The 10,825-nt window shown below is 32.2% G+C and overlaps 2 protein-coding genes, 1 long non-coding RNA gene and 2 other non-coding genes across 5 annotated transcripts; all 5 read left to right on the plus strand.

The window, feature by feature from the left end:
- The first annotated feature begins 453 nt into the window (after window positions 1–453).
- GCD1 (ribosomal protein L20) lies at window positions 454–4,655 on the plus strand. The gene is made up of 4 exons (XM_022043300.2): window positions 454–693; window positions 1,565–2,361; window positions 2,936–3,125; window positions 4,155–4,655. The coding sequence occupies exons 2-4, from the start codon at window positions 1,616–1,618 to the stop codon at window positions 4,371–4,373; spliced, it is 1,155 nt and encodes a 384-aa protein (XP_021898992.2). The 5' UTR covers window positions 454–693; window positions 1,565–1,615; the 3' UTR covers window positions 4,374–4,655.
- Window positions 4,656–5,069: 414 nt separating this feature from the next.
- On the plus strand, window positions 5,070–7,606 carry LOC110815451 (F-box protein PP2-B15-like). The gene is made up of 3 exons (XM_022043255.2): window positions 5,070–5,421; window positions 6,603–6,721; window positions 6,964–7,606. Exons 1-3 carry the CDS (start codon window positions 5,170–5,172, stop codon window positions 7,457–7,459), a joined length of 867 nt encoding a protein of 288 aa, XP_021898947.1. The 5' UTR covers window positions 5,070–5,169; the 3' UTR covers window positions 7,460–7,606.
- A 303-nt stretch (window positions 7,607–7,909) lies between these two features.
- Window positions 7,910–9,800, plus strand: LOC110815452 (uncharacterized). Its single transcript, XR_002539833.2, has 2 exons — window positions 7,910–8,353; window positions 8,720–9,800. It is a non-coding gene; the product is annotated as an uncharacterized LOC110815452 (long non-coding RNA).
- LOC148266574 (small nucleolar RNA snoR69Y) lies at window positions 8,439–8,545 on the plus strand. Its single transcript, XR_015818138.1, has one exon. It is a non-coding gene; the product is annotated as a small nucleolar RNA snoR69Y (small nucleolar RNA).
- Window positions 8,995–9,085, plus strand: LOC148266575 (small nucleolar RNA snoR53Y). The gene has a single exon (XR_015818206.1). It is a non-coding gene; the product is annotated as a small nucleolar RNA snoR53Y (small nucleolar RNA).
- Window positions 9,801–10,825: the final 1,025 nt, after the last annotated feature.

Raw genomic sequence — 10,825 nt, forward strand, 5'->3', positions numbered from 1 at the left:
TATTGTACGATAGTAAGTAATTTATATATTAATATCGTATCATTACATATTATGTTATTTATTTAAATAATTTATATAATTAAAAATTTATTATTTTACTTGTTAATAAAAAAAAAGTAGCTTATTAACTACAACTTTTTTAAGAAGATAAAAATATTTGTAGTTTTATTTTTTTAAATTTGCTATATATGTTTATTTATAAGTATATGTATGATGGTTTGCATGGGTGATACTTACAATGTAAAAAATAACATCTAATATATATATATATATATTTAAAAATACAAATAATTTTCACATTTATATTATTGTTTATAAATATTACAAAAATATAAAAGCTAAAAACAAAAATATTATTTAATAAAAAAGCCAAAATGTTTTTAAGCCCATTGCAGCCCATTTTAAAAGCCCACATTCACGTAATTTTCAGTTTTAATTTTTTTTCTGGGTGGAGTTTTTTTAATTTCGAAAATTGAAGAAACGAAACTACTAAAATCCCTAACCCTCTCAGTCTCCAGTCTCAAGACTCCTTCGGCGGTCACCATTAACACTGACCGCCCGCCGGTGCATTTCCCATTTTCTCTCTCCCCCGAGCATCTCTTCTCTTCTCCTCTCGGTCTCGGACTCTCGGCTCTCACTCGTACCATCGCCTCTCTCTGCCTCTTCGGAGTTGCAGCATTGCTCGTTGGCCTGGTACGCGGAAATGATTTCTTAGAGTTGTCTGAACTTATTTCTAAGCATTAGCATCTTGTTGTTATGGTATTGATTTATATTGTTCTTTTAATACGATCTCAGCAGCTTGCTCTTTGATTCTATGTTTCATTGCCGTAAACATGTTGGATTTAGTGAAAGGAAATCTGTTTGTTTTAATTCTTCGTTCTACATTATACTCTTTTGTTGTTGCATCGGATGACGTGGTTGTGTGTGTTCGTGTGATTTCGTGCAATACATTTGTCACCACTAGTATTCATTGTTTGTTTGTCTTCGTTTATATGCGATAATATTCAGGAGATTTCTTGCGAAGGGTTAGATAGATGAATTGCTTCGCCCATTTCTGATGTTTGGCATTTGTTGGTTTCGTCATTCGTGAATGTTGTGAACTTTTGAGATTGAGATTTTAGCCTCAATTAATAAAAATACATAGTGACGTAGAATTGCTTGATTGAACTTGCTCCATTACTTGATTTAATTGTATTACAATACATTTAAGAAAAACAGTAGAAGAAGGTTGGGCAGTAATGAAGGAATTGATCTCGTCTAGTACATTTGTACCCCATATATCCCCGTCAGATTTAGTTCTGAATGGATGAAGATGATTGTATTACCTCACTTAATCTCACTAGCATCTGATTATGAAGATATGTCTAGGTATTCATCTGCTATAACTCTCTAGAAGTTTTAATTTGCAAATGGTAAGTTGATGTTTTGCTTTGTGAATGATTACATGCTCTTCAAGATATGAATCGACTTGTTTGTATAGACATATTATTATCTAACTATTGATTTGAGGATTGAATGACATATTTTGAGAGTTATGACGTGGTTTTTGGTTCAATACCTGTAGGCGTGTGTTGCTGCACTGTGCAAACATAGCTGTTAGAAAGGTACTACAAATATGCAAAGCTTTCATAGAATCATATCTCGACTATCGTCAACTTCTCTCAACCCAAGCACAAAGGTAGTTGGCTTTTTAAAGGAAAAAACTCCACCTCTTTCTGGAGATCTTATGAAAGTTTTGTCAAAGGTTGGTCCCAATGCTTACAGAGTTAGTGGATCACGAGCATTTTCAGCAAAGTCAGGTTCTGGAAAAACTGATGGTCAAGATGATTGGGGTAGTACAGTGGGTGGGTCACTCAGTGGGCCCAACTCCGATGATCTTAACTGGGACCATGCTTCTATGTGGTCAACTGGATTGACCAAGGAGCATTTTGATGGGGAGCCTGTGGTCCATCAGACAAGTGCTACTGATAGCGGACTGGATTCTTCTAAATCTTCTGTCATTTCTGATTTGCAAGTATTTGAAGATAAGATAAAGGAACTGGAGGCAGAAAACCGTAAGAACAAGGCTTTTGTAGAGGGATGGGACCAGAGGTTGCAGGAGATTAGTGTTTTATTGAAACAAGTGCAAGAGCCTGGTGCAAGAGGGTCCTACCTGAAGGACTCAGAGAAGGCAGAGATGTATCGCTTGCACAAGGAGAATCCTGAGGTCTACACAGTTGAGAAGCTTGCCAAGGATTATAGGATTATGAGGCAGCGGGTACATGCCATTCTTTGGCTAAAGGAACTTGAAGAGGAAGAGGAGAAAAAGCTCGGTCATCCCTTAGATGATTCTGTAGAGCTCTTGCTTGACACCTGCCCAGAGTGAGAGTTTAATTCTCATCTAGCTTAGAATTAATCTTACTACTTTGGAATTTAATGAAGTTGTTTCTTAGAAATTTGTTAGAGGTTTTTAATTTCTAGTGTCTTAATAAATTGATTTTCATTTGTGATTGTTCTTACCTTCTTTTTTGTTGAGCAAATTGGGTATCGTGACGAATCACCTGTTTTATCTCATATATTGATATACGGATATATATTTAGCAAAAAAGTGGACAATTGGGTGGTTGTTTTTTAAAAAAATGATGTCCTCGCTCAGAGTCTACATATAATGTTGTGTATAAAAACTAGTTACTGAACTGGAGGTAGTGTAGGTTGTGAATTCTATTATTTCTTTTGTTCTTTCTATTTCTTATATGTTTGTATCTCTATGCCTTTATCTCTCTTTCTTCTCTCTGGATCTCCTAGTCTTGCCTGTGCAGTGATTTGATTCATCTGGTATGACATTTCACTCCTCTGTTTGGGAATGTTATGTTGGCATATGAGTTTTCTATGGGCAAATTGTGCAAGGGAAAGAACATTCTTTTATTTTGCAGCTAATGTGCTGCTACTTTTCCAGGTTTTTCGATTCGCATGACCGCGAATTCCATGTGGCATCTCTTCCATATAAACCCGACTTCAAGGTTATGCCAGAGGGTTGGGATGGTACCATAAGAGATTTAGACGAGGTTCATTACGAGATCTCGAAGAAAGAAGATGATATGCTCTATGAAGAATTTGTCCAGAGGATGAACTTCAACAAAATGAAAGTAAGTAGCTCCCACCTTTCGCATTTATGAGCAAATAAAGTGAAAATTACCTGTCAAAATATAATTTTGTTCTCATTTCTTAATCTTACCTTCTAGTCTGCCTCACAATGTGATGGTTCATGATAAAATGAAGTGGGTTTGAGTTGGGTGGTTGAGATTAGGGTAATATCTTGGTAAATTTGAAGAAGAGGTTGTTGGATTCCGATTAGTCTTATCAATGCTGTGTCCATTTTTGAGGCTGGTGGGTTGTATTTGGTTTTTGTTGGTTGAATTCATTTTGTAAATTTAACATTACACAATTTCTGGTAATCCAAGGAACAAAGTCAATCAGAAGTTCTTGGAGTAAAGAAAAAAAAAGGATAATAAATTAAGTTTTTAACCAATCCTTGTTAGGAATTAATTGGGGATCTTTGAAATGCATCTTATTTGGTCCAAGAGAGGAAATTAAGATAGAAATTTATTTAGGGTGACAAATATTCTTGTTAATTATGATAAAAATGAGTGATTAATTTTTGTTGAGAATATAATGTCATAGAACTGTGAAACGCCGTCAACTCTCTAATTTAGGGGTTGGATAGTTGAGGGTAACTAAGGGTTCGACACTCCTCTTTACCAAAAAGACTAACGAACAGGTTAACATTAAACCATCTTTATTTGATTATCAATTACTCTAAAACTCAATCCTCGAAGCACAATTAGATAAAGTCAAATTTCTAGAGAGTTGTTGATTTGGTGCTCAAGTTGGATTTTTTTTTTTTTGGGGAAATGGATACTTTGGTACATGAAAATGTGTTTTTGTTTTTTGTTTTTCTAAATTTATATGTATTTTTAAAAAAAATAATTATGGAATTAGAAATTTTAAAGTATTATGTTCAGCTAAAGTTTAAAATATAGATTCCATCAATAAATTACATACACAAAATACTTAAAATCTCCAGCAAGTGGAGATGGTTGATGATTGACTGCCCTGTTTTGTAAGTAAAATCTGTTTGTGTTGAATATTGATGCCATTTTTCTTCTTGTGTGCAGATGGCAGGAGAGGTGAAATGCCACAAGTATAGTAGACGCCGGACGTCTGAGGGTTGGAAATTCACGGTGGAGAAATTGGGAAGCAGAGGGAAACGAGGAAATGGCGGTGGATGGAAGTTCGTAAGTTTGCCAGACGGATCAAGCCGACCCCTAAACGAAATGGAAAAAATGTACGTCAGGAGAGAGACACCGCGCAGACGACGCAGGATTCTTCCGTGATAACGAGGTTTAACGTTCGAATTCTAGAATCTTGAAAAGTTTATGTTCACCCGATGACAGATAGATAACCATGAAAAGAAAAAATTCTTTTCCATCAACAGCTGTTGGAATAAATGTGGCGAGAGAGATTGAAGTTTAGTTTTCAGCTGTAAATTATTGAGCTTATCTATCTTCCTCTTCATGCTTTTTGTTTTCTTCGCCGGAGACCGGCGTTGCAGCCGGTTTGCTTTGAGTAAGAATGGGTGTTACTTAATTACTATATTCACTAGCATTATTTACTTCTGTCTTTGGGGTGAAGTATATATATATATATATTTTTATAAATTACAATTATTACAAGATAATAATATACATGTGGAAAATGTATTCTATTATAGGTCATGAATATAAAAATTATTACTCAAATTTTCAATAATTATATACCATGTTTGTATACAAATATATAAAAACTTATAAAATAAAAACTTTCAATAATCTTCTGCAGCCCCTAATTTCTTTTAGGGCATCTGCATCGCCTATTCTTTTTTAGCTTTTTGATCATCTTGAAATAGTAAATGTCTATGATGTGCTCATGTATTTCAGTTCATGTCGTCATACCATCCATACCAAACAACTATGTCGTCACTTTAACGACAGATTTTGACCAATTCCATATGTGTGTACATATATATATATATAGACCTACATATTCTATTCTACCCATGTACGTATATATATATATATATATTCCTATATATTGTATAAGCTGCATGAAAGGAAGTGTAGAGAAAAGTACAAGGGGAAGAAGACGAATGATATGGAGCATCTACCAGAAGACTGTTTTTCATATGTATTATCTCTGACTTCTCCGATTGATGCAGGAAGAATTTCAGCGGTTTCCTCCGTGATTAAATCTGCAGCTGATTCAGACAAAGTGTGGGAGAAATTTCTGCCGTCTGATTATTATCAGATTATCACCAGACTGGTGTCTCCACCGCCTTGCTGCTCCTCCATGAAAGACTTGTTTCTCAGGTTATGTAACCCACAGTTAATTGATGGAGGTAAAAAGGTAAATAATAATTTGATTTCAACTGTAAGGATACGGTCACCAAATTTAACTTTGTGTGTATATATATATATGTATGTATGATTTCGTTAGTTTCCGGCAAAAGGGTGTTTAATTATTTGATGCACCGAGTAAGAGTAAGAGATCAGAAGAACAATGGCATATATGTGTGTATATATATATATATATATATATACACACATGTATGCCTGATGTTATCATCTGATCCATATACTCAAGTGTACCAAATTCAAAAACTGCCTCTGCTGAACTTTTAGAAGAAGGAAAGAAGAAGAAGAAGAAGAATGAGGAGGAAGATGCATTGTAGATATACATATATGTGTATATATATGTACATATATATATGTATATGTATATATGAGATAGTTTTTGTCAAGGATGCTTTAGCATACACAGGTGGTGGATCAAATATGGATTATTAATCTCCTGCTTTAAAAATTCATATTTGTTCTGCTCCCTGTGAATGCCAAAATGGACTTGAAAAAACTGTTCATAATTTTTCTTGCCTTCTTTTTTTTTTTTTTTTTTTTTTTCTGCCATTAAATTTTAAACAACTAAAATTCAAAGAATAAACACCCAAATTTAATATATATATATATATATGTTTTATATATTAAGTAGAGTTTTAAACTGAGTGTAAATTGTACTGTAAATTTTAAAATTATTATTAAAATAGTTGTTTATTAAAAGTATATTCTTTTAAAAAATTATTTGTTATTTATTAGAAATAATTATAAAAGTATTGTAATTTTAAAAATGGTTTTTAAAATTTTAAATAAAAATAAAAATTATTTTTTTAAAATTAATATATTATAACTTTTAACTTTAAAAATATCGAAATTATATTTTAATTTTAATTATTAAAAAAATACTGAATATTTTAAATATTTAATTATATAATTACTCTTAAAATACAAAAATTATATTAAACTGATTTTAAATAATATAATTAAATATTTCGTTTACGAATAACTATTCAGTTCAACGGTAAATAGTCTTTTTTTTTTGTCGAGACGATGAGTTCGAGTTAAACTGTTTTCTTATATATATCATTATTTAAAAATTATTTATATTATATTACAATTAATATTTATATATTTTTTATTAAATAAAATAAATATCTCATTTTACAATTAATCATGTAATGAGTTTGTAATTAACAGATGTTTAAGTTGGAAAAATCAAGCAAGAAGCTCTACATATTGAGCGCAAGGGAGCTTACAATCACATGGGCTAATAATCCTCTCTACTGGACATGGAAATCTGATCTTCTTCACTCAAGGTGACCTATGCTAATACCCTCTATGCATATACATACATACATATATATATATATATATATACCCTCTACCATAAAAATTTATGTATTTGAGTTGAACTGTGATCTCTTATATACTTATTTTGAGATTCTTGATTCTTATATCGGTTAATATTCAAGTATAATAAAAAGATAAGCTATAAAACTTATTGAAAAGATATCATTACACTAATTACACTTGATAATATCTGGTCTCATTTTTTCAGATTTGGAGAAGTTGCAGAGCTCAGAACAATTTGCTGGCTGGAAATCTATGGCAACATAAAAATTAAAATGCTTTCGCCGAGAACCCATTACACGGCTTATCTCATCGTCAAGTTCGCAAACCGGGCATTCGGACTAGACACGTTGCCGTCTCAGGTTTCAGTCGAGGTCGGCAACAAGATCAAGTCGCGGAGCACAGTTTACTTGCGTTGCAGTCGCCAAGAAAGCACGAAGCGGGTTCTGGAGACCATCATGTTCTTGAACCGAGTGAGTGCACTGAGATCGAGAGTAGTTGGTGCGGGAGGAGACGGTGGTGGGCGAGGAGTTGTTAGAGAGAGGGAAGATGGGTGGGTTGAGATTGAGCTTGGGAGGTTCTTCAATGGGGGCGGCGAGGAGGAGGAGGAGGAGGAGGAGGTGAAGATGTGTTTGAAGGAGGTGACCGGGGAGCATTTGAAAGGCGGTTTGATTGTTGAGGGCATTGAGCTTAGGCCTAATTAACAAGATTAATGGCCATTAAGAAAATAATTAATGGAGATAATTTTTTTTTTATTTTCTTTTTTTAGGAATATTTTTTATTTCCAATTATTAAAATTAAGTACATTATTTTCTCTAAATTTTTAATTTTAATCACTCTACTTAAATTCATATTTTTAATTAATTATATATATATATATCTATTCGTATTTTTATTATTTTTTTAAAATATAAAAATATTTTATTTAAATTGAAATGTCATCTTGAAAACTTCACTTATTTACCATTTTATTTAAATTTTTTTTATTTACATATAAATTTAAAAATTTATAGTCAAAAAAATTAATATATTTCAATAATTAAACAATATTCTACATAAATAACAACGTAATTAATTTTTTAATTAAAAATAATACAATTAATTTATAATAAAAAATAATAAAATCGAAATCTAACGAAAACATAAAAAAAACTTATAATTTTATAGAAATAAATAAAAATATTAATTATTTTATTAAAGAGTAGTTAATAACGTATTGAATAAAATTAAAAAATAATTAATAATTTAATTATTAATTTCGTTAAGAAATAAGAAATTTTTTATTTAAAAAAGTCAATTCCACCGACCATAACGTTGACTATAAATTTGAAGCCCAATTTCTCTACGAGCGGACCATTGAACCCAATTGAGCTTCCTCGAAAACCGACCCGGTCCGTTTTCTGATATACATTAATGTAATTAAGTTGAGAGGTTAGGGGCATAGTTGGAAACCAAAAAATTACTACCCGGCGCTAAAACCCTAACCCTAGTCTCTCCCTTTCCGTCCTTTATAAACCCTTTCTCTCTTCTAATTTTCAGTTCAGTTTGCGGTACTAAAATTGCTGGCCGGATTAGGGTAACTTTATTCGTACATGCATGTAATTGATTGCTCTTTATGTTTCGTTTTCTGCATTAGTATCCTATCTGAATCGTTCTCTGTATTTGTAAATCTCTGCTTATGATTTTCGATCGGTGATGATGATAAATGCTTTAATCCCAGCTCATTATGAGGCCTTTTTAACAAGGTCTAGGAATATACTCTGTTCCAACACATTTATCTGAGCCTTAAAGCAGCTATTCTTTTTTTTTTTTTCCCAATTTTAGGGAAAAATGTTTCTTTTTGTCAATTAAATTTTCTCTGCATTTATGTTTCTTTTTGGTTCTAATGCTAGTGTCTTCCATTTTGTATATATGGTTTTGCATAATTTTATTACATTGATTTCAATCTTGTTTTTTTTTTTCAGAGTTCTTCCCGGGGATGATTTGAATCAAAAACCATGCTAATGTATATCTGATAATATTTCATGATTGTAAATCTTGATTCTCTGAGGGGCCTAGATTTCACTTGTTCATTTGGAATTTGGCTTTGTTAGAATTTCATTTCATTGAGTTTGAAATTTACTGAAGAATTTTTTCTAATTAGTTTTCTGAAGGATGCTTGTTTGGGTGATTGGTTAAAAAAGGAAATAGTTCTGTAGGTTTAATGTTAGATAATTTGATTTGTGGTTGAGTATAAGACGTTCCCAATGATGTTTCAAGTGGAACCATGCTAATGCTGATACTTCCATGATTGAAACTTGTTTACTATTTCTTGCTTTTCTGAGGGAACTCTACTCTTTTTTTCTTTTATGGGTTTTTTTACTGAATGAAAATTGGATCCATCCCATGTCAGCTCACATGGATTAAGTCTGTTTCCATGATTGAAACTTGTTTCTATTTCTTGCTTTTGTTAGGAACTCTACTCCTTTTCTTTTCTGGGTATTTTTGCCGAATTCAAATTTGGTCATCCCTGTCAACCCATCTGGATTAAGTCTGTGTTTCAAACAGATACGTAACTTGTGTTGAATTCATTTGCAAGTCTAAAATTGCCGAATGTAAAAAAGGTGGAAGTCGTTTTCAAATCTGAATGGTTCGAGTTAGTAGAGACTCAAATTAAACATTTAGGATATGCAATGCTTACATTTCAAGAACACTTTCTAGTAAATTTCTGGTGGTAGTTGGAAGATTTCAATTAATTTTATTTATCATATTTTACCTCGAAAGGTAATTGAATCAGCGAATTGTTTCCCAGGTTCCTGACTTCTACTGAGTATTAGCCTTCAATTTGAAGAGCAGAATGGAACGTGTTTGATTCATGACATGATTATATTCGATAACAAGTGATTAGGAATTTGTTTGGATTTTCACGAGAAACCGCAGTATAATTGAGTCGAAAACAGAGTATAAGTTAGTCATTTGTACTTCGAGACACAACAATTAAGAAGTATCTAACATACCTTACTACTCTGCACCAAAAAATAACGTTGGTAGAGTTTTGTGATGGGACTTTGATTTTGTTCATGAGATTTTGTCCATTTTTTATGTTTGATTTCATAAGTTGATTAGATGTTAGATTTGTATCAAAACTTTTTGTTTTTTTATGAATATTTCATTTGATTCATCGATGGTGTGATGTGGGGGGCTCATCGAGCCACAAATTGAAGAGGCTTTCTCCATTTGATGGGGAAAGAACAGACAATTCTACTACTTTGTTTTCAAGATGGTGAAAGAACAGACTGCAAGTCTGTGTTCTGATTTAAAATTTCTCTTCCATTCATACGTTTTGTTTGATTGATACGAAAATTTTTGACCCTTTATTTCTATGAATATGTGTTTTGCTTCATGTTTTTGAAGTTTCCTTGTTGGAGAGCTACAAGACTCGTACATTACAGAATGGCTAGCTCCGAGTTTATGGCATAAATAATCAAAAGTCATGTGTTTCTGGTGGGTTAAGGGGTAACGGTTTCGAAATTTTAAAATGAAATATGTGTATTAAAAAGGTCAAATGCGGAAACGTAATAAAAATTTTGATTAACATACCTTATATCAAAATTAAAAACGTGCTCAAAGTATAAAAGAATAAATTAATTAAAAGAGAAACTAAAAAATAAAAGCTATAAAATAACTACGGAGTCTTCAGGCGTTTTCTTCGCCGTCTTCTTGCGGAACGGGTTCGGGAACAATTTCTTCTTGATCTGAAATGATTAAATAAGAAATGAGCTACAGCAGTCCAGTAAAGACATCACACTATTTCTCCGTTACGGAAGTAAAGGTGGGTAAAAAACACAAAAAGATCAATGTACCATAATTTACAATAAATTCTTTTATCAATAATAAAATCCTTTATCCACTTATCTCGGTGAAGTTCATAAAATAACATACGAAATCAATAATCAAAAGCCATGTGTCTCTGGTGGGCTAAGGTTTGAATGATTTCAAGTGGTTGTCGACATTGTATACACATATATATATATATATATATATTATCCCATTTTTCATATCCTCTCCCATTGCCACTTGCTCTTATTTTG

The sequence above is a fragment of the Carica papaya genome, chromosome 3 (genome assembly GCF_054855325.1).
Source record: "Carica papaya isolate Zhongbai chromosome 3, ASM5485532v1, whole genome shotgun sequence".
Taxonomy (NCBI): Eukaryota; Viridiplantae; Streptophyta; class Magnoliopsida; order Brassicales; family Caricaceae; genus Carica; species Carica papaya.